Below are 20,806 nucleotides of genomic sequence, written 5' to 3'. Positions count from 1 at the left end.
ATGGGCTCTGTCTGTGGGGAAGGGTTCTTCAGAGCTCTGTGCTGGCTCCCACCTGCTCAGAGCTTTGTGCTTGACTGCCTTGATGCCTTTCTCCTTCTTTGACACTGGGAGCCCAGCAACCATCCATTGCGCATCCCTGAACAGAGAGTCTTTGGGGCCATGGAGCAGTGGCTAATGCATGTGGCAGGACAGGGGTAGTGGTATGAGTTGGAGCCTGTCCTGTAGCTGACCCTGCTTCTATCCTCACTGCATGGAGAGAAAGTCATGCTGTGGGCGAGCCTAGAGCTCTCTTTCGGGCATGATGTGCAGCCCTGAGTGTTTTATTTGGGGGTAGTCTTCACAGCTGTTGATGTACCTGCAGTCAGTGGAACCCCTGTGCTTCTGCTGCAGCACTGCCTTCTGCTGCAGAAGCAGGTGCCCAGCTTGTGAGGGGGGAGTGGAGATCCTACTCCCCCTGTGCTCATACCACCTCCCCGTGTGTATATTTGCAGTCCATTCCCAGTCTCCTCACAGTGCTCTGCACAGAATGCAGCAGCAGGTGGAAAGAAACCACGTCCAGAAGCTAGGGTACGTGCTACACAGCCTGTGAATGTAGGCCATCAGAACACAGGAGTGGTAAGTGTTCCTGACTGGGGTCCTTCTTGTGCTAGCCTGCATTCTGCAAATGCATTGTCCTGTGGTTGCTGGTTGTACAAGAGCCCTTCCAGTGCCCTTCTTTGAGCCCTGGCTGACTTTGTCCAGGGCTTTGAGTTCAAAGGCGGTGCTCTAGTTTTACAATGCATCTCTCAGTGCTGCACTCTCCATGAACACGCCTGTAGAGCCACTGGGGTCCTCTTTCTGGTGGCAGTGGAATTTCTGGTTCTTTCTGTGATAGAAGATGGGCAGTTTCTGCTTAGCTGCGTGATTATTGAGATGCTTGGTGCAAACAAGAAAGGGATATTCAGCCTTGTTCAGCTTTCCTTTGGGGCAAAAGGATGCTGACAGGAAGGTTCAAAACAAGGTTCAAAGGAGAGTGTAAGTAACCTTCCCTTCAAGAAAACCACCATGTTGAAGCCCGCACTTGCTGCTCCTGGAAGTGACAATGCCCTCCACAATTTATTTGGCAGCAGGAGACATCGGAGACTGATCCCATGGGAAAGGCAGGGAACCCTGCTCAGGCTGTGATGTAGCTGGGGAATGTTGTGGAGCCCCTTGCTCTTCTGCAGCTGGGGCTGCAGAGTCCCTGCCTGCAGCAGCCATTGTCCAGTGGGGGGCCCAGGCCAAGCCAGAGCCAGGGGCCTGGTGATTGCCGAGGTCCTGCAGTCTCCAGATGCTGATGAGGAACATGTGGAGAGCAGCGGAGTGGACTTGGAAGTGGGGCACATTGCACAGTGTGGAGTTGCCTTGCAGGTGCAGGAGGGTGCTGAGAATCTGGCTGAAGAAAAGCCCAGTATTCAAAAGATCGTCCAATACCAGCTGGGAGAAGACAAGCAAGTGACCCTGAAGGTCTACTTCTCCTGCCTAGAGGAAGAGGAGGAAGGACTGAACAGTCAAGAGGGGCCTTGCAAGACAGGGCAGGTATGTGGCAGCTCCAGGAGAAGCCTGGCAGAACTGAGGGGCAGTGAGGCAGCAAGGGGTGCCACTTGTAATCCCGGAGCCACTGTGCTGCCTAGAGCGTGCTGTGACTTTTCCTGACATGGGCTTGATGTGGCTTAAAGCCTGTCACTAAGTCCCTCTCCGCAGCCCCCAGCAAAAGCCCAGCACTGCTGTGGAGCTGAAGGGCTGTTTCTGCAAATGGGAGCAGGGTTGAGGGAGTAGGGGAGGAGAGAAGCAGGAGGGCTCTGAGGCCGAGCGAGAGAGACAAGGTGCAACCCCATTGCCCCATGAGCAAGCCACAGGGCTGGCCTGGGCTCAGCCTTGCCTTCCAGCCAAGGGGGCAGCTGTTGAGTGCTGGGAATGGCCTTCAACAGTGGCACCTGCAAGATCTGAGCAGCTGAGCGCAAAGGGATGCTTCCAGCGTTGGTGTGCCCCTTTGCAAAGCTCTCCTTGACTGCTGAATACTGGACACAGGTACCCCCCAGTCTTGGTTCACAACAGATTAGCAGTGTCCAAACAAGGTCTCAAGTCCCATGACAGTCAATATAGCAAAACCATCAGCGAACACTAGCCTGCACTACTCTGCAGACTTTCTCAGCCTTTCTAGTGGGGCAGAACACAGCCTGTTCATTTCTACCTTCTTCCCAGGGGTTAGAAGAGCTGTGTGCAGAGACACAGCCAAGTAGCGGCAGGAGCAGCAGCAGCAGCACCAGCACTACTTGTGAGCCACGCGAGCACCCAGGAAGTTCTCTGAAGCTGAATTAAACCAACTGCCCCAAGTCGGGTGGCTCTTGGCTGGGTGTGCAGTGAGCTCGTGCGTTTGCAGCATGGGAACTTTGGAGAGGCCTGAAGAGCAGAGCTGAGGAGTCAGGGCTTGGGGGCTGCTGCCAGGGCAGCTCTCTGCCGCGGTCATGCTGTAGCTCTTTGGCTGCAGCTGTGGTGGCTGTGGCCTAGGGGTGTGCTGCGTCTTGTTGGTGCCGGGGAGAGGCGTGGAGAGGGCCCTGCCATGGCCAACGCATGTCCTGGGGGCAGGGGGCCTGTGGGGAGAGGAGGAAAAAGCTGCTGTACGCCTCTGAGGGGAGGAAGTGCTTGAGCCTGGGCCCCCTTGCTGGGGCCCAGTGCTTGCTGCGTGGTGGGAGGGAACTGCCAGCTCTTGTGTGTGTCTTGGGTGCCCTTGAGTGCTGGGCTTTTGCGGGCGTGAGGGGAAGAAGGCGGGTGCCCAGGGCCAGAAGGGGAAGCGGCCACCCCGGAGGCTTGGTGCCAGCAGCGTCCATGGCCACCTGGGCTGTAGCACCCGGGAACTAGTGGAGTTGCAGAGACCGAGGGCAGGTAGGAAGGAGAGCAGCAGAGCCCAGAGCTGGCCTTGAGGCGAGCAGGCTTCCCCTTCTGCAGAGACCTGCTAGGGGGAACGCCAGGGGAGGCAGCTCAGAAGGGCAAAGGAGCTCAGGAAAGCTGGCAGGCCTTTAAGCTGCTGAAGGAGAGCCTCCTCCAAGTGCCACTCTGCTCCACCTTGACACTCTAGCAAGCCCAAGTCAGGGCAAAGCCTGCGGCCCCTCACTAGCAATGGCGATTCTGGAGGACCAGGCTTCATCGTTCCATCTGGTGCGTGCGCATCTGCAAATGCAGGAGCTTTGCTTGAGAGCCTGCTCAGGGAGACTTTCATCAGCACTACATGAGGATTGAGTCCCCTTCTCTCTGCAGACTGACAAGCCTTGGTAAGGATCCGCACCTCAGACCAGCTTCTAGCCTCTTTGTCCTCCACGCATTTTCCATTCCCCCCACAGCAGGAGCTGCGAGAGAAAGCGCCCATCACAGAATCATCGAAGGGTGGAGGTTGGAAGGGGCCTCTGGAGATCATCTCGTCCAACCCCCCCTGCTCAAGCAGGGTCACCTACAGCACACTGCACAGAGTGGCCAAGCGTTAGACACTGTGTTTATCGATAACTGTGCGGTCTAGGCTTGTAGTTAATCTCCTTTTTTAGGCTTTCTTAATTTCAGGTTGGTGCTTGGGATCTGAGGCAAAGGCAGGAAGGGTTTTGGAGCAGCTGAGGTTGTCCGCTGGCCCGCGCTCACAGAGCGGTCTGCTGTAACTCGTTGTGCTCCCTTTCAGCGGCCAGCGGTGCTTTTATTCCTCCCTGCTCTTCGTGGTGAGGTTTGCAGGCAGGAGCAACACGTTTGGCCAGGCTCTGGCGTGGGGCAGCCGGGGGGTGTGCCCGCACGCGGCCGTAGTGGGAGCCGAGCAGGGGAAGGGTACGGCCGGGTGTGGGCACGGCCGGTGGCGGCCAAGGCGGGCAGCAGGGTGCGGGGGGCGTCGCAGCCGCCGCGCTGGGGCCGCCATGGCGCCTGGCGCCGCTTGCGGCCGGGTCGGGCAGGCGCCATCGGCCGGGGCGTCCGGGGCGGCTGCACGAGCGTCCCCCTGGCAACGGCGTCCCCCTGGCAACGGCGTCCCCGCCCCCGCGGAACTGCCTCCAGTGATGTCACGGGTCCGCGCGACCAATCGTTGGAGGCGGCTGCGGTGAGGGCGGCTGCGGTGGGGGCGGCGGGCGGAGCCTGGGCCTGGGGCGGGGCCTGGGCGCCCTCGGGGGCGGAGCGGAGCGGAGCGGCGGTGTCGCCGCCCTCCCGGGGCGCCTGCTCGTTGCGGGGCCGAGTCTGCTTGTGGTCGGTGGGGTTTGGCTGCGGGGGAGCCGGGGCGTGCGCGCTCAGGGCCTGTCAGCGAGGCCTGGGAGCGCGGCGGGCCGCTGGCAGGTGACAAGTGTCCGTGCGTGTCATGGTGTGTGCCAGAGTGGGGGGGGTGTGGGGAAGGGTCTAGGGTGGTGGAGGTGGGAGAGGGCTGTGCGTGTGAAATCCTGTCATTTCAGTTAAACCGCGTGTTCTCTGAGGTAACTCTTGTATGTTTGTGTTCAGCGACGAAGTAGCTGAGAGGTTTTGAAGCCTGTGGCCGGGGGAGGCGTGGCAGTTTCCTGCGCTGATGGGAGGAGCAGGGAAAGTGGCCAGTGTTACTGCTGTTGTGTGCGGCATTTTGTGGCGTAAAGGCGGGGGGGTGTGCGGAGGGTCTGGAGACGGACACGGGCGGGGGTTTTCAGTAGGAAAGCGGCCGGGCTGTGCACGGGCGAACGTTGTTTTTCAAAAGCGGAGTCGTCTCCCCCGCCCCCCTCCCCCCCGCCGTTAACGGCATCTCCCCGGCAACGGCGTTCCCCCCCGCCCCGCCCCCCCCCCGCAGAACTGATTCCGGTGACGTCACGTCCGCGCGACCAATCGTTGGAGGCGGCTGCGGTGGGGGCGGCGGGCGGGGCCTGGGCCTGGGGCGGGGCCTGGGCGCCCTCGGGGGCGGAGCGGAGCGGAGCGGCGGTGTCGCTGCCGACTCAGGGCCTGGCAGCGAGGCCTGGGAGTGCGGCGGGCTGCCGGCGGGTGACAAGCGCGCCCGCGCGTGTGTGTGTGTGTGTGTGGCATGGTGTGTGCTAGAGTGATGAGAGGAGTAGAATATGTAGGAAGCGTTATTTCTGTTACATAGGGCATTTTGTGGTGTAAAGGGGGGAGGGTGTGGGGAGGGTACAGAGCTGTCCTGAGCTGACAGAAGGAGATAGGTGGGTGTTTTCAGTAGGAAAACTGCCAGGTTGTGCAAGATGTTTTCTTGGTCTGTTTTCCTTGCTTGGAGAAGGCAGTGTTGCCTCAGCATTCCGAAAAATGCTATTTCTCAAAAACGCTGTTGGAATCTGGCTCTCTTTTCTGTCCTCTGTACCTCAGTGGAGAAAATGGAAACTGTTTCACTGTGAAGAGGTGACAGTGCTTATGCAGTTTATAAGAGGAATATTGTTTGGGGTTTTTTGTTTTTGTTTTTTGTTTTTTGTTTTTAAACCACTGAAGCTCATTCTTAACACTACACACGATTTGGTACCTCAATGTGAAGTCCTTTTATGTAATTTCTTTTTGCTTTTTTACTTTTTTAAAGGTCTTGTACAGAGTGAGAATCTAACTGTATATAAATTTTCAATCTTTAACTTTCTTTGTGTGCTTCCTGTTGCAGACAATGGCGGCAGAACAGATTTCTGCAGCTTCGCTCCTTGACAGGACTGTGAAGATTAGGAGGGAGGCTGAAGAGCGGAAAGTGGTCTGGGCCTGGGGCCTCCTTAATATGTCTGTTGGGGGGATGATATATACTGACATGTATGTTGATTGTTATATCTGACTCAACTAAGTAAAGCATTCTACTTTGTATATGCTTAAATATTTCATAGGACCCAGTTACTGTTAAATTGATCGCTTCTTCCTTTTCTTTTTAGGACTGGAAAACTTATAAGTTCCTATTACAACATCGCATTTTGGCCGCTCTGGTATATTGGTGAGTTGTCACAGCATATGAATTAGTTTTAGGGAGGAGGGAAGGTTTCAGCCTTCATTCTTCTTGCTGGGGAAAGCATTTTTAAGGTTTGGGGTTTTTCGTTGTTGTTGTTGTTTTTTAATAACCAAGCTTCATTTTGTTTTCCTTTATCCCTTTTGGTGCTGTTGGAATTTCATCATTTTAGTGACAAGTAAGAAAGAGTGTGAAGAACAGGTTTCCTACCTTAAATGTGTTTAATGTGTGCAATAAGGCTTTGGGGAATAGTTGAAATAATAGCGTTGTGTTGTATTGTAGGGCTGCAGGACATTTCCAAATAATCAAATTTGGTTTCAAATGAGTAGGCTCAAAAGTAATTGTATCTAATACTATTAGCGGATGAAAAGGAAGAAGAGTGAGAGCAATGTCAGGTAACGAGTGACAGAAGGTTTGGCAGAAGACACTTGATAAATAGCATGAAACTTCATTGCAGTGCTTTGTATCCTGTCTGGAAAATACCTTTCGCTTTTACAAATACATATTGTAGCAACAGAAATGAATTTCAATATAGAAAGGAAATTTATCTCTAATGGTTCTTGCATGAAAAGGAGAAGTTGTCTTACGTCCGTGCTCAGACTGGCAGTTATTGGTAGCCCTAACAATAAACTATTCTTGATTTGTGTATAAACTTGTTTTCTCAGATCATTTACTGTTACTCCTGTTTATGGTGCCTAGCATGATAAAAACCTTTGTGTTTGTTCTAGAGCTTGCGCTTGTATCCCTGTTCAGTCTGAATGCCTTATTTGATTTTTGGATGTACTTCAAGTACACAATGGCACCAACTACCTTGGTCATGACTCGTAGACAGCAGATCCTTCTAGGGATGCAGAATGCAGGTAGGTGTTATAAATTATAAATACTTTTTTTAAAGATGATATCTTTCTCAAGCCCACGAATCTTTAGTGAAGTGAGTTCTCAGTTACCTCATCTGACAAGAGCGGTAAGATGAACTAACTGCAGCCTATAAAAATTCAAAATAAAAGTGATAAATTGATGAGCAATTAAGGGGAGAAGTGGAGAGGAAACAACCAATACAAAAGGAGAGTGGGCTGTTAAAGGGCAGTGAGAGAGACTTAAACTTTATGAAGCTGGACAAGGAATTTGTAACCTATAAATGGGATTGAGAACAAGGCAGAGTGTATAGGTTTGTATTTAAATTTGGTATCCTACTATCATCATACTGACTGGAGAGCGCCAAATTAGAAAGAGAAAAGAGACCTTAGTGTGCAGTCTGAAAATGACAGGCTAGAGAGCAGTTGCTCTGAAAAGTTCTGAACGTCTAAGTGATGTTGTCAAATATAGAAAAACTTGGCAGAGTTTGAAAATACAGCAAAAGCAAGGTGCTAGTACAATGTGTTACATACTACTAGGCTGCCTCCAGAGAAAGAGCGGCAGATACGGGAGTAGGGTTATATCACCGCAGCTGAGGAGTGTAATATCTGGGTTTGCACAGGTAAATGAGACATTAGATGTGCTAAAGACACATGAAGCAGGCAGGTAGAGTAGCTGACCAAATAAGTTAAATAATTGCCTCGGGCTATGCAAAGGTGCTTGGTAGAATTTAACTGAAATTTTAAATTGTAGAATTTGTATTGAATTATGATCACGTGTCCCAGTTTTCTGATTTTTATGTCTTTGGGGTTGACTGCTGAATCCTGTAGGGGTCAGACTAGAATAGTCTTTTTAGTGTCCTAGAATTTCCTTAAGGGAAGAGAGTTGTGTATGTGTGTTTTGCTGTGTATTTAAAGTGAGGAGGAGAGTTCTGGGCTGCTGCATGTACAGTGCTGATTGTGTTTTTTTTTTGCTTATTGCAGCGGTACAAATAATTCCAGCACATGAGCTGGCAGCGAAGAAAGTCCCTTCTTCTACGCCTTCTCCTAGAGTCCAGGGTCAAACTGTGCTGAGTTACAGCCCATCCCGGCCCTTCAGGGCCAGTCCAAAGTTTACTTCTGGTTGTATCTCAGGGTACAGCCCTCAGCGGCAGGCTCTGTCAAGCAACAGCGCTTCTTATAGCAGTGCTTTAACCTATTCACCAAGCAGCAGCTACAGTAAGGTAATGACCAAGGTGGCTTCAAGGGGAACGGTTTGGCTTTGCTTATCGTGTCCTTGTGTTGTGCTGTAAGCCATTGGAGGTGTGCGGCCGGCAGTGGAGGGTCCTGTGTGTGTGTTCGCTTTGTTTGCAAAGCAGATGAAATTTGTCTTGTCAGTATTCATCCTCTTTCCCTGGTGTTAATTTATTTGTTTTAGAGTAGCTAGATTCTTTCAGAGCACAGCAAAAATAAGAAACTAGAATGTAACTACAATATAGCAAAAACCTTCCCCCAAACGAGAGCATATTTTATAGCAGCAATCAGCAGAGTAATCAATTCTTATGTTGAGTCGATCTATTCATTTAGTTTATAAAGTCAAAATGGAACTCTCACTTTCCTCATGTGACACAACTGTTTGCTTTTGTTTCCCAAAGCTTTCCAGCTTCAGCTCTTCTCCTACTGGTTCACCATATGCCTCAAGTGTTGGGCCAGTGGAAAGCACCGGGCTAAGGTCTCGTTGCCACTTTTCACCAATGCGGTATAATTCCCGTATGAGTCAAGATGATGAAATCACAGACCGCAAGTCACTGCAAAAGTACCTTCAAAGCGAAGAAGAGAAACAGCGTAGACTTCAATTGGGTACGTAAATAACTTCATGTAGCCTGAAAAGCTTGGCAAGGAGGGGATGTTGGTTTTATTGATGAGGAGTGGATGAGAAAAGTTGGAAAAGATTCCTGCAGAGAAAGAGAGCTGCTGAAGTACTAGTCTATATTATAGATATACTAATAATCTCTGTAGCATTTGTTGTGTATAGTGGACTATAATGAGTTGAAGGGCTTTATCACCTCGATGAGAGGGATATTTTGTGGAGAAGGCAGTTTAGCTAAAGGTGGTGAATTACCTGCAGGCAGTTTTTGTCTGGGATAGGGACAGTGCCTTATTAATATAAAGATGAAATCAGTGTTTATGCAGACAGATTTTGGTGTATGTATTTATGATAATTCATGAGCACATCTCTCCTGTCAAAGCCTTTATATAGTGACCTATTGCCTGCAGTGTTGCTTCTGTGATTACTTGGTGATAATTTTATGGCTGTTCAATGTCATTTCAGCAAGTTCATGTTCCAGCTCTCCTTCCAGCAGCCCAACCTTTTGGAACTACAGCCGTTCCTTAGTAGAGCAAGCACAGGTGCTGAGAAAGTACCAGTATCAGGTGGCTTGCATGCCCCAGGCTCCATCAGCACACAAGGACGAAGCTCGTCTGAGCTCTCCACTGACTGCAGAAGAAGTAAGCTCAGCACCAAAGGAGCCAAGAGAGAAAAACAGGGCTCTAAAATATGTGGCTCCATCCAAATGTGAACTCCGTCAACGGTGCTAGAAAGGGAGAAATCCTATAGCATTTAACCATCTTCATACAGCTTGTAAGACTTTTTGCCACAAGGGGTATACATTTCAAATTCCGGACTGTAAAATTTTACAATTGTAAAATTGTAAAATGATTTCTTCCTTGGTGAGCAAGGTACCTGTGTTTAGGTGGAAAAGTGACTCCTGAGAGAATTTCAGGTTTCATGCTTTGTGGTCTTTGTAATTAACTAATACTCACCGTGTAGGCCACGGTGGAAAGCTGGAAACTTCTGTTGGTTTGGCCAACTCTTCAGAATTATTTTATCTGAAGTTGTTTAATATTACTGTGTGTCTGAGAACAGACAGACTTCGAGTTCAACTCAAGAATGGTGGTTGCGGAACTTTTTTTTACCATTTTGTACTCTGGATAAAATAAACTTGTGACATAAAAAATGACTGGAAACTGACCTGTACCTAATGTAGTGAAATAGTTGAAGGTGTGTAAATTTGTTCTCCTTTACATTTGTGTCTGGAATAAGTCTGATTCAAAAGAATGTCATTAACGTAGCTTTTAATTAAATTTGATCTGTTTTCTTTATGTCGTACATTAACTTAGTCTACCCTGCAACTTGGACCAATTTTATCCTAACAGAGCAGGGAACGCAAAACTGTGCGTTTGGACTCATGGGAGATTTAGTGTACTGTGAAAAGAGAGTAGGAGAGTAGTATGGTAAGCTACTGTAGAATTCACGTGATACAGCCATTAGATGAGAGTTCTGGAACAAATGCAATTTGCATTATGTGCTGTGGCTGCGGTCAGAAAACGTCGTAGGCCCTAAAAACTCTTTAGTATTCTGTTAGGTTGCTGTATGTAGGTAATAATGTTCTTTCCATAGGTTTGGGCAAGGGTGATTGTGAATCGACGACAGCTTGATTACCTGGATTCCTGGACCGCTAGGTTCAGAAGTGTAAGTCCGGTCCCTATGAACTGCCTGTTCTTGCTGTTAGAATAGGTACAGCAGAATGAAAAAGTACCTCAGTGCTCCATGTATACCTAAGGAAGTGAAAAGAATTACATATTTGAGTCTATTTGAGGATTAGGGTGGGCTTGGACATGGAGACTAGAACAGCATGCTTGTAACAAAGAAGTATTAGGACACATTTTCAACCTGAACTTTTGCACTTGCTGACCTAGGTGTATTCTGTTCTGAAAACTTTACAGCTGTAAAGTTCACCCACCTTTGAATGAAGACACGTGCATCTTAACACACGGTGGATGTGAAAAGACTTGTTTTTTCTTTCTACAACCCAATTTTCTGAATTTTTTCTGTTTTTTTTCTCCTGTATTTCAAACTCCTTCTGGACTCAAATAAAGCATGGGAAATGCCAGCACGTTGACTTTTTCCAACAGCCTTGAGGAGTGTAATAAAAAAACAAAAAGAAAATTTTGGTCTTAGGCAATTGCTTTAGCAGAGGAAATACAATCACATACTATGACAAAATAATTTGTAAGCCTAACTTTGAATTACCCCTTCAGTCAGCAACTATCACGTATGTAGTTCTTCTAAGTAGTGGGACGAGTGAAAAGTAAAAGATTTCTATGAGATGTGGGGTTATGACTGTTCTGTACCAGATTCCTAAGCATCTGTTCATAAACCTACAGGCAGCTTGGCTTCAGTTCCCAAATCGTGTCACATACAAGTGTCACATATTGTGTTTATCAGGCCCTTCATTTCCTGAAAGGGTTTTGAGAGGGAGTGGACCCATGAAAGTTTAAATTACCACTATGAGTGTCGTGCAGTGCCTCAGAATACCCCTTTTCTCATTGTTCAGGAAAGCTTTATCAGTATCACTGCTTTCTGGAGATTTGTTTTCCCAAGTCCTCTATAGTGAATTTTTGGCATTTTAGAGGGTCTTTCTAGAGCCAATCACCCCTATCTAAATTGATGCTCTTAATTACTTTTCCTCCTTGGTTGACTTCAAAGTTCCTGTTGTTAAACTCCTTTGTGATTGTAACAGTGATGCTGACTAGAGAGTAAACTAACATTTTTGTCACATTCTTGTTGCTTCTAAGCTTTTTAATTTTTGCATTTCTCTTTCTTAGTGGATTAATGAGACTATTTTAGTGCCACTTGTACAAGAGATTGAGTCTGTGAGCAGTCAGCTGAGAAGAATGGGGTACCCAGAAATGCAGGTTGGAGGTATGATGATAGAGTAACTGGGGGGTTCGCTGTGGTGGTTGGTAGCAGGCCACCCCATAGCAGGGCACTGCATAGGTAGTATAGAAAACAAGTCTGCTAAGAATTACAGTTCCGTTTCCTGTTTGTATTGGTGTGATCTTTGCTTCATGTAATGCATTTTACTAAACTGGAAGGATTCTTCAAAGGATTTCTGGAAATACTGATAAAGGCATGCTGATGCTGCAATAGCATAAAATTCTTAAGCCTCTTGTTTCCTCTGAATTCATTCCTGGAGAGTTAAAGGCTCAGATTAACATCCTTGTGTCTTAAACTGTCAGAAAACTATCACACGTTGCAAGGATGGTTGACTGTCAGCCCTCTCTGTCTACGTTAGTATGTGTCTTTCCAAACTTCCTTAAAATCAGCTACTTCCTGAAAAACCTGTTGCTGTTACTTCCTTAAATTGTTACCTGCTATCTTGTCTGAAAGCAAACAGGCCACAAAAAGTTTTATGAAAACTTAGATGTGATACATTGTATCCAAATAGTGTTTAAGAACTGAGAAGTCATCCTATGACTGTGATAATAATAAATCTATAGACCTAGGAAGTATTTATTTATTTATTTATTTTAACTTAAATTAATTCTGTTATCACAGGCGATTAATCGTTTGCATTTAAGATCTAAGATCATTTTAAGGTTAAGATACATTAAAGTTTATTTATTTATTTATTTTAACTTAGAATAGTTCTGTTATCACAGATAAGCTATTAATCATTTGCATTTACGATCTAAGATCATTTTAAGGTTAAGATACATTAAAGATTATTTAAGTACTAGGTGTAGCACTAAGTGGGGTTGGGGAAAATAATCTCAGGTGGATTTTGGAGAGCTATGGGCATTAGAAGAAATGTTTTTTTTTTTTGGCCTGTTTGTAGTCTGTCCTCAAGATCTGCATCTGTTGTGGTGCCTGTGAAAAACTGATCACTTACTGACCTCATCTCCACCTTGCTGCTCTGCTGCTGCTCTTTAAAATGGATGTTACTTCTTCCCTTTTTCACACCATATGTTTCTGTTTTCTTATGGAATGCAAGCCCTTCAGATAAGGGTCTGTCGTCTTTTGCGACCGCACAGTGCTGCATAGCGTTTATGTTGTGTGGTTTAAGGGAGACAGCTAGTACTTCACTGGGATTGGAAACAAACATTTGGAGTATTGGATAAGCTGTTAACTGTGTATAAATCTTAGTAAATTATCTTAGTAAACCTTAGTAAACAGTTACCTTAGTAAATAGTGAGACAAAAAAGCCAGTTCCTCCTTGTAACATTGCATTTGTTAACGCCTTGTAAGGGAGGATGTTCAAATTTCTGTCGTGGATGCAGATGTCGTGCTGGCTCTTGTCGCATGCAGAAGCCAGCGTCAGCAATCTGAAACAAGCAGCGCTTGTTAAAGCTCCAGTCATGCCAACTCTGTACGCTATAATGCAGTATTTGGATATTGCAGCGAACCAAGAGTATTTGTTTGAAAGGGTCAAAGGTATGTGGTCTACCATACTGACTTTAAAACGTTTCCGTTAGCTGGGTCAAGCGTCGGTGGTGTGAGATACTCCGCCAATTAAGAGGTTTGAACTACAGTCACAGCAGGGAGAAGAGCTGCTTTTCAAGTAGCAGAGGTAGTTTTTGCAACTTCCTCTTTTCAGACCAATGTAATGATGTGGGACTTGGCATGGAAGTTTTTATTTCTTCTCTCAGTTTGGGGTGTGAAGTGTCCTATTTAATCCCTTCATTAATTACCAATAAAAAATACCTTGTAAACTCCACTCCCCTAACTTTATAAGCACTTCCTTAGTTTAATTTTTCCTATTTTGTGCACTGAAAATACATGCAGTGTTCTTGAAGCTAGTGTTAAATATATCCTTGCACCTTCAACCTCCAGTAGCTGAATAAATTTTGTTTTTTCAGAGCTTTCTCAGGGAGGATACATGAGCTCATTCCGATGGAACAGAGGAGGAGATTTCAAGGGCCGTAAGTGGGATGCTGACTTGCCCACTGACTGTGCTGTAAGTTTTCAAAGAAGGCTTAATATAACTTCCTAACGTGTGTCTTTCAGGGTAGATTTTTGTGTGTGGTAGCAATTAAGTCTTTTGAGGAACATGGTCAAAATCCTGTTTGCCTCCCTATCCTGATAATCCCATTGTAGTCAGTGAAATTATGCAAGGAATAATGCCAATGGGATTGGACATTGTGCAGATCACAAAAATGCGATTTCATGTCTTAGTCTTAAGCCGGCCTCTTATTTAGACTCATCTGAGATGTCAGACAGGTAACTGTTTTGGAAGCGACCTGACAAAAGGTTGCAGATTTGTTAGAGCAATATTCTTACCTTATTAAAAAAAAAAAAAAAAAAAAAAAAGAAAGAAAATAAAAGAAAAAAAGTCTGCTTTAACCAAACCTCATAATTTCTCATGCAAGATGAACCTTAAAATTTTCCTTTGCTGTAATGGTTAGAAGAACAAACGGATTAAGTGGCGTGTCTTCATGTTTATTTAATTCAGTAATTTCTTGAGAAATCCACAGGCATTACATTATCTTACTTGAGAACAGACTTGTAGTCATGCTTAGCCAATTAATGCAAAAGGTCAGGAGAAAGCACTTCAGTGAATACAGTGACTTGAAAATTCAACTGAAATAGTTAAAAGAAAGGCCACAAGATAATCCAAGTAGTGGAGAACAAGCTTCACGTGTGACTCTTCAGTTGAACTCTGTATTTGAAAGGAGAGTTCAGGTGATTTGATTCCCTCTATAGATGTTCAGTTCCTGGGGAGAAGCAGAAAGAAGATTCATATGCAAGTTTTACAACCTTGCTGACAAAGATGCAACAAGATTGAATTGCTGGAAGCTAAAGCTGAGCAAAATCTGTCTTGAAATAAGATTTGATTTTCTAGTTGTGAAGATGACTAAATATTTGGGACTGACAAGCTGGGAAGCAGCTCTGGCTATCTTGGTAGACAGCAAGCAGAGCAGTTTGAAAGTATTAAAGACCGTAACACAGACCATCACACCCTGAATTCATTGTCTTTTAATGAAACCAGCTAAGAGAGATAGTACTGCACAATGTACTAAACTTGTAAAGATTCTGGGAAAGAAGTTCTGATATAACAGATGAAATCAATATTGAACACTTGTCTCGAAGCTTTGGCATTAACTTAAGACAATAAGTGCCAAATGAAGAGTTTTTAACGGTAATGTTAGTCTCATTGCGTGCAACTTAAAGCAATAATTTCCGCTAGACCTCTTGAGGCTTTGGGCATTTAGCCCATAGAAATTCTTCTGTCTGCCAAACAAATCCTATGTTGAACACAGGAGGTATCATACTACAGAGTAATTTGGTCACGCTGCACCCAAAGAATGTTGAGAAGTCTACTGTAAGAGTTAAAACACAACATGCAGTACTGCGATTTTCTCGCTGTTAGCTAAGAAGATACTTGTTCTAGGGCTTTCTTCCAAAATGTTGAGAGCTGGTAAGATTCATGAGCAGTTCAAGTTTGTCCATTGATTTTGTTTTGCCATTTTTGACAAGAGAGGAGCAACTTGCTGGGTAAGTGTAGTGTTTGGAAAAGTTGTCATTAGATCGGATCGGCCTCTCTAAGCCAAATCTTTGCAGCTAGCGTAGAAACCATCATGAAATCAGGTATCTTGTAGTTTGTCCTATACATGCTATTCAGATCTGTGACTTTGCAAATTCTGTGAGATGTGAAGATAGTTACTTGTATGTCAGGAGTTCAGTTCACATGCAGCACCTTTTTAACGTGTTGTGACTGAAAGGGTTTCATTTACAGGAAGAATAAACTTGTCTTGATGTCTGTGGCGTGCCCTGGACCATTGAATTCAGTGCTCTAAGTGTTAAGCTGCCTTGGGCTTCTAAACATAGTGGGATTAATTAAGTCCATGATGCAGCAACAGACTCTCAAATACCCTAACTAATGTCTGAGATTATGGAAAGAAAGCTGCTGTACTGTCAGTCTTCTTAATGATACTAAAATGAGATTTGTTTTTGTTTGCACAGATCCTTATGCACATATTCTGCACTTACCTCAATGCCAGACTGCCCCCTAGCCCCAAATACCCCGATGGCAGAACCTTCACTGCCCAACACTTTGTTCAAACACCAGATAAACCAGGTATTGGCATTCTTGGACTGCTTGTTTAGCTGCTGTTTCCTGCTTGGATCCCATCAGCGCTCTTAAAATCCCTATCTTATTTTAAAACTTTAATTCACAGACATTACAAATGAAAATGTATTTTGCATCTACCAAAGCAACATCAATCCACCCCACTATGAGCTGATCTACCACCGCCAGGTCTACAATCTGCCCGAGGTATGATCGCGTTAGTTTTTTCTGCTGTCAGGAAACCTTGAGCAGACCTGATTGGTTTCTTTTTCATTCTTCCTTTTCCTTTGGAACTAGCCACATCCATTGAATATGTAGGCTGGCTCGGTGCAGAAAGCAAATGTTACCACGATCTTTGACCATCGTGTGGTATTTAGTCTGCTGCTGAACGATAGCTTCAGTGCCTAGCTTAGGTACATCAGTGCCCAGGCAGCAGCTTCCTCTTGTTGTTTATTTTCTGATGATTTATTCTAAAATCCTAACTTATGTAAGCTCTGAGGTGTGTTGCTATTCCTCAGTGCCAACAAGACTGATGCTTGTCTGTAAGAGTTTTTGGAGGGAAACATCTAATCTCAATATCAAAATACTAGACTTTTCCTGTACATCTTGATTTTATTATTGAGCCCCGATTGTGACTTGATTTTCTGATTTCAGAAAAGCTCTTTTAAAAAGCATTTAAAAATATTTGAGGGTGATAATCCATCTAGAAAACAAGCTTGGTCTTTTTCTGGTGTTTGCCTAATTGAAAGATAAGAATTGAGGCAAAACCCCAGCAGTCTAAGCTGTAATACCATTTCACGAGGTCTCTGTTATAGTTTTTTCTCATCTCTGATGATATAGCAGGCCGACAGGGCGCACACTGCAGTATATGTATCTTGCAAAACGTTTTGAAGGAAAAATTGTGCTGCTTCACCTAAGATCAGGACAGGGGATGACAGTTGTTTTAAATAAGACATTCTAAGATATTAGTATGGTTGTTTGCATGTGATTTCATTTCCAAGTTTTTTTCTCTTCCTGTGGTATTCAGGGCAGAAACAACATGTTCCATACATTGCTTATGTTTCTGTACATCATAAAGACAAAAGAATCTGGGATGCTTGGGTAAGTGTCAAACGTTCCGTATCATTGCGCTGCGCATGAGATCTGAGCAGGAGCTTTCTGTTTTGAAATACCGTAACTGAAGTTGCTATCATAGGACGATACTGATGGAATTAAAATGGTCTTCTCATTTTAAGTAATGGCAGCCTTTTTACAAAATCATGTCAGTTTTGTGTGCATGAGCGTGCAGGAAATGTTTTGTGCTTTTCTTTGGTCTTGTGCTGGCTGAAAAATCCTGTGGAGTCCATGCTGCGGAACAGTGGCCTTGGCCAGACAACCAGGTTGCTACCTTCTTGCTAGAAGTACTGTGCTATTTATAAACAGGAGACAGACACTGCCATAGTGCTGTAATCTCTTGTTTTTGGCATAACAAGAGGATTTTCGAGTGCACAGTGAAAGCTGCACTGACATAAAAGCAATGTCCGGACTTTTTTGTTCCGAAAGAGCTGTCTTTAATTCGAGGTGAAACACGATACCTACATAAATGTTAAAATGCTAATGTGTGGGATTGGCAGTTTTTCTTGTAATGAAGATTTGTTTTAAATAGGAGCTTTAACTTACTTGTGTCTTATCGTTATAATGCTGTTTTTGCAGGCAAGTGAATTTTGGTGCATCAGGAGTCAACGTTCTAGGGGTGTTTGGAGAGTAACATCTCTAGCAGGACTGCAGCTCAGAAGAACGATCCTGCTTCTCCGACAAGACGAACTGAGCAGCATCGTTTCACTTGTTGCCTTGAATATGGACTATGAAATGGGATAATTTAAACTCTGCTTTATGGACAGAGGGGAAATATTTGTAATTTCTGTACAGTTTTGGGGAGGATACTCTGTAAAACGTTGTATTGTTTTTTACTGATGAAATGTATCTAAACAGGAACTCCAGGCAGGTCTTTTCTATTTGGCTCCTCACCTTAACAAATCGTATTTAAACCCCCCTTGCTATTTCTGTTGCATTTACTCTTCAAGCACTCTAAAGAGCTTAACTGCCCGCAGGGCTCAGCAATGAACCCGCGCTTGCCGCGTTTGAGGGTGGAATGCAGCAGCGCAGCTGGGACGTGTCTCCCGCAGTTGTACCCAGCTGCTCGCTGGCGAGCAGTCCCTTGAAAAGACAGTTACTGCAACGCGGCCAACTGCCAGATTCACAAGATCCAAGAGATTCCAGACGGGCATAACAGGCGCCAAGTTAGCGCTTACACCGATTTTTGGTTAATTTAATTAGATGCGATCTGAAAGGACGTTGTCTTTTACCCCTGCTCATTGGAATAATTGGATTTTGTGATCTCTCTGGATGCTTCAGGTGTCTCCACCGCAGATATAAGGGAAAGAGAAAATTTTTTGACTTGCTGGTTTCAGTAGGTATTTTTAAAATAGATTTAAAACAAAACAAAATAACCATACCATTCAAATGTGACCATCTTACGAGACAGAAGATGTTGTGGGTGATTGAGTACGACTAGAACGTTACCCTGCCTTTGCTTTTTAATTTTTTAAAAATTCTTTTATTTCTCACGTTAGCTTTTCTGCTAGCAGCTCCTTCCTTTTAGGGCCTTGCAGACTGGCATGTGGCTTCAGCATCCCTGCATGAAACCAGAGTGGATACACCTGCGTTAGCTCATCCCAGGAACTTCAGGGAACATCCCGAAGTTCCTGCTGCCTTGCCAGAGCGTGCCCAGAAATGGCTTTTTTCTCTTTTTCTTCCCTGGGGGCGAGCGGCCGCCGCCTGGCCAGAGCCTCCGGCTTCTCGGGAACGAGTCAAGCTCTGGGGCTGCCGGCCAAGCTGTGGTTCCCGTTGCAGTGACGGTCTCAAAGCTCGGGCAGCAGTGGAACGTCCCCGCTGCGGAACGACGCCTGCGCGAGCGTCTCACCACGCCTGCACGTGCCGCCGTTCCCCTTCTGCGGAATTGGCTTTTGGGCAAAAACACTTGCCTTTGTTTCAAAGAGCAGGCCCTGCTTTTAAGGGGGGGGAAGCCATTGCAAATTCAGGCAAATCGAAAAGGGGGTTAGAAGTTGATGTGGTTTATTTTTTTAAACAGAGGGGTAAAACTGCGATACTGTTGTCCCAAAATCTGGGTTCTGTTACCCGATGTGCAAGCAACCAATAGACACACAGGGTCGAGGTATTTGTTTATTTCATTTCTGCGCAGAGATGGGGGCTAGGTGGTAAATCCACAAAGCTAGCACACCTCCTCCCCCTCCCATTCTTGATTTACACACGCTTTCCAGGGAGTATTTTATACAAATCTTTCTATTGGTTACAGTTTCGTTAACTCAGGTAATCGCTTTGCGCTTGCGCTTTCACATTCTTGTTAATTAGCATAGGAAGCGAAGAAGAGGCGGTAATATCATTATCATGTCATTTCCATCTCATTATTCATTTAGGGGTGTGAAATTTAGTATGTTAATAAGCCTTAATGAACCTAAGGTCACTTCTGGGTTATTCTGCTGTTTTTGTCTTACCTTCCCCTCACAATCTTCACAGCGCTGTGGTTTCATGAAGGTTATTTAGCTGGAGCTGGTTATCCTTTGCAGTACTGTTTTTCTCTCTCCCTTGTCCTTGAGTCTTGTTAACTATTTGCAAGGTTTTTTCTCACAGTATTTCTCTAGCAATTCCCCCCTCTGAGACTTGTTAATATCACTTATCTAGCAAGTCTCATTTAAACAACTTCAATTATTCTTACATGGATGTTAAGTTAATTCTAAGTATTTCCCATGGCATGGGTAATCCAGGAGATTTGGGGAATAGAGAAGCAAATAGTAATATCTGAGTCACTTTTTCTGAAGGCCCGTATAAGCTACAAAATCAGGTTAGCTGTACCAATGAGCATCCATAACAAAGCTAACAATGTCCTCATTTTCCATCTTAACTCTATAGCAAACAAATTAAATTAAACAAATCAATATCCTTGTAAATCAGCTCTATCTATAATTAACAATACTATCAGAATGCAAAATAACACCTAATAACACTAAGAGCACTCTATTTCCATATAAAAGAGTTCAGTTTTCCAAGTGCAATTCATCACTTTTGTAACTTCTGTGTTCTTCTCTTGGGAGCTATCTTGTGGGTGTGGCAGTCCACGAGTCATTCAAAGGTGCCTTCTGTATTCGGGAATAGTGGGTCCAGGAACTTATTCCCTCCACCTTTACTGCAGTAGGAGTTTTCAGAAGCACCAGGTAAGGTCCTTTCCACTTTTCTCTTAGTGGTTCTTCTTTCCATGTCCAAATATGAACTAGATGCCCAGGCTTGAAGTCATGCACAGGGGAGTCCAATGGAAGGGGGGTACGTTGATTAAGGTACCTATGTAAAGATGTTAGTACCCGAGACAAAGACAATAAATACTCTCTCAACATTTCTTCCCCTCTTACATGCCTTTGATCACTTCATCCCCCTATTTCATTAATTGGGTAAGGTTTCCCGTAAAGTATTTCAAAAGGGCTTACTCCCTTTTTTATTCTTGGGGTTATTCTTATTCTCATCAAGGCCATTGGTAATACATCTACCCATTTAAGATGGGTTTCCTGACACAGTTTTGAAATATGTCTTTTAAGTGTTCGGTTCATTCTTTCTACCTTACCGCTAGACTGGGGTCTCCACGGAGTGTGTAATTCCCATTTCATCTGTAAAAATTTGGATGTTCCTTGAACCACCTCTGAAATAAAATGAGGTCCATTATCTGAGGATATACCTTCGGGAATCCCAAATCGAGGAATTTTCTCTTTTAGTAAAATTTTAATTACTTCTGTTTGCACGATTGGTGGAGCATGGGAAGGCTTCTGGCCAACCAGAAAATGTATCTACCAAAACAAGTAAATATTTAAACCGACCACATTTAGGCAATTGAGAGAAATCGATCTGCCAGTGTTCCCCTGGGGTTAATCCTCTTCTTAGTTCTCCCATAGGTGGTTTCTTCTGAATTTTGGGGTTAGTTGCACAACAGGTGGGGCATCTCCTTACAATAAGGTCAGCATTTGATAGCATCTTTGATCCCACAGCGTATCTTTTTTACGCTGCTTATCATAGCATCTGCTCCCATGTGA

At 45.0% G+C, this 20,806-nt stretch overlaps 1 protein-coding gene across 1 annotated transcript; it reads left to right on the top strand.

The window, feature by feature from the left end:
* The first annotated feature begins 3,911 nt into the window (after positions 1-3,911).
* On the top strand, positions 3,912-17,418 carry LOC134154690 (transmembrane protein 209-like). Its single transcript, XM_062601372.1, has 16 exons — positions 3,912-4,090; positions 4,796-4,848; positions 5,613-5,739; positions 5,856-5,914; positions 6,655-6,786; positions 7,765-8,003; positions 8,415-8,623; positions 9,096-9,267; positions 10,220-10,291; positions 11,428-11,524; positions 12,911-13,036; positions 13,462-13,559; positions 15,566-15,680; positions 15,781-15,878; positions 16,699-16,772; positions 17,364-17,418. The coding sequence occupies exons 1-16, from the start codon at positions 3,912-3,914 to the stop codon at positions 17,416-17,418; spliced, it is 1,905 nt and encodes a 634-aa protein (XP_062457356.1).
* Positions 17,419-20,806: the final 3,388 nt, after the last annotated feature.

This window comes from Rhea pennata, unplaced genomic scaffold (genome assembly GCF_028389875.1).
Source record: "Rhea pennata isolate bPtePen1 unplaced genomic scaffold, bPtePen1.pri scaffold_33, whole genome shotgun sequence".
Lineage (NCBI taxonomy): Eukaryota > Metazoa > Chordata > Aves > Rheiformes > Rheidae > Rhea > Rhea pennata.
Note: the sequence above shows the minus strand (reverse complement) of the source record. Positions and strands in the feature narration are given on the sequence as shown.

Coding starts and splice junctions, on each gene's coding strand:
- LOC134154690 (XM_062601372.1), top strand. CDS start 3,912: ATGGCGCCTGGCGCCGCTTGCGGCCGGGTCGGGCAGGCGCCATCGGCC. Junction 10,292..11,427: donor GGACCGCTAGGTTCAGAAGT/GTAAGTCCGGTC, acceptor TCTCTTTCTTAG/TGGATTAATGAGACTATTTT. Junction 11,525..12,910: donor CCCAGAAATGCAGGTTGGAG/GTATGATGATAG, acceptor TGTCGCATGCAG/AAGCCAGCGTCAGCAATCTG.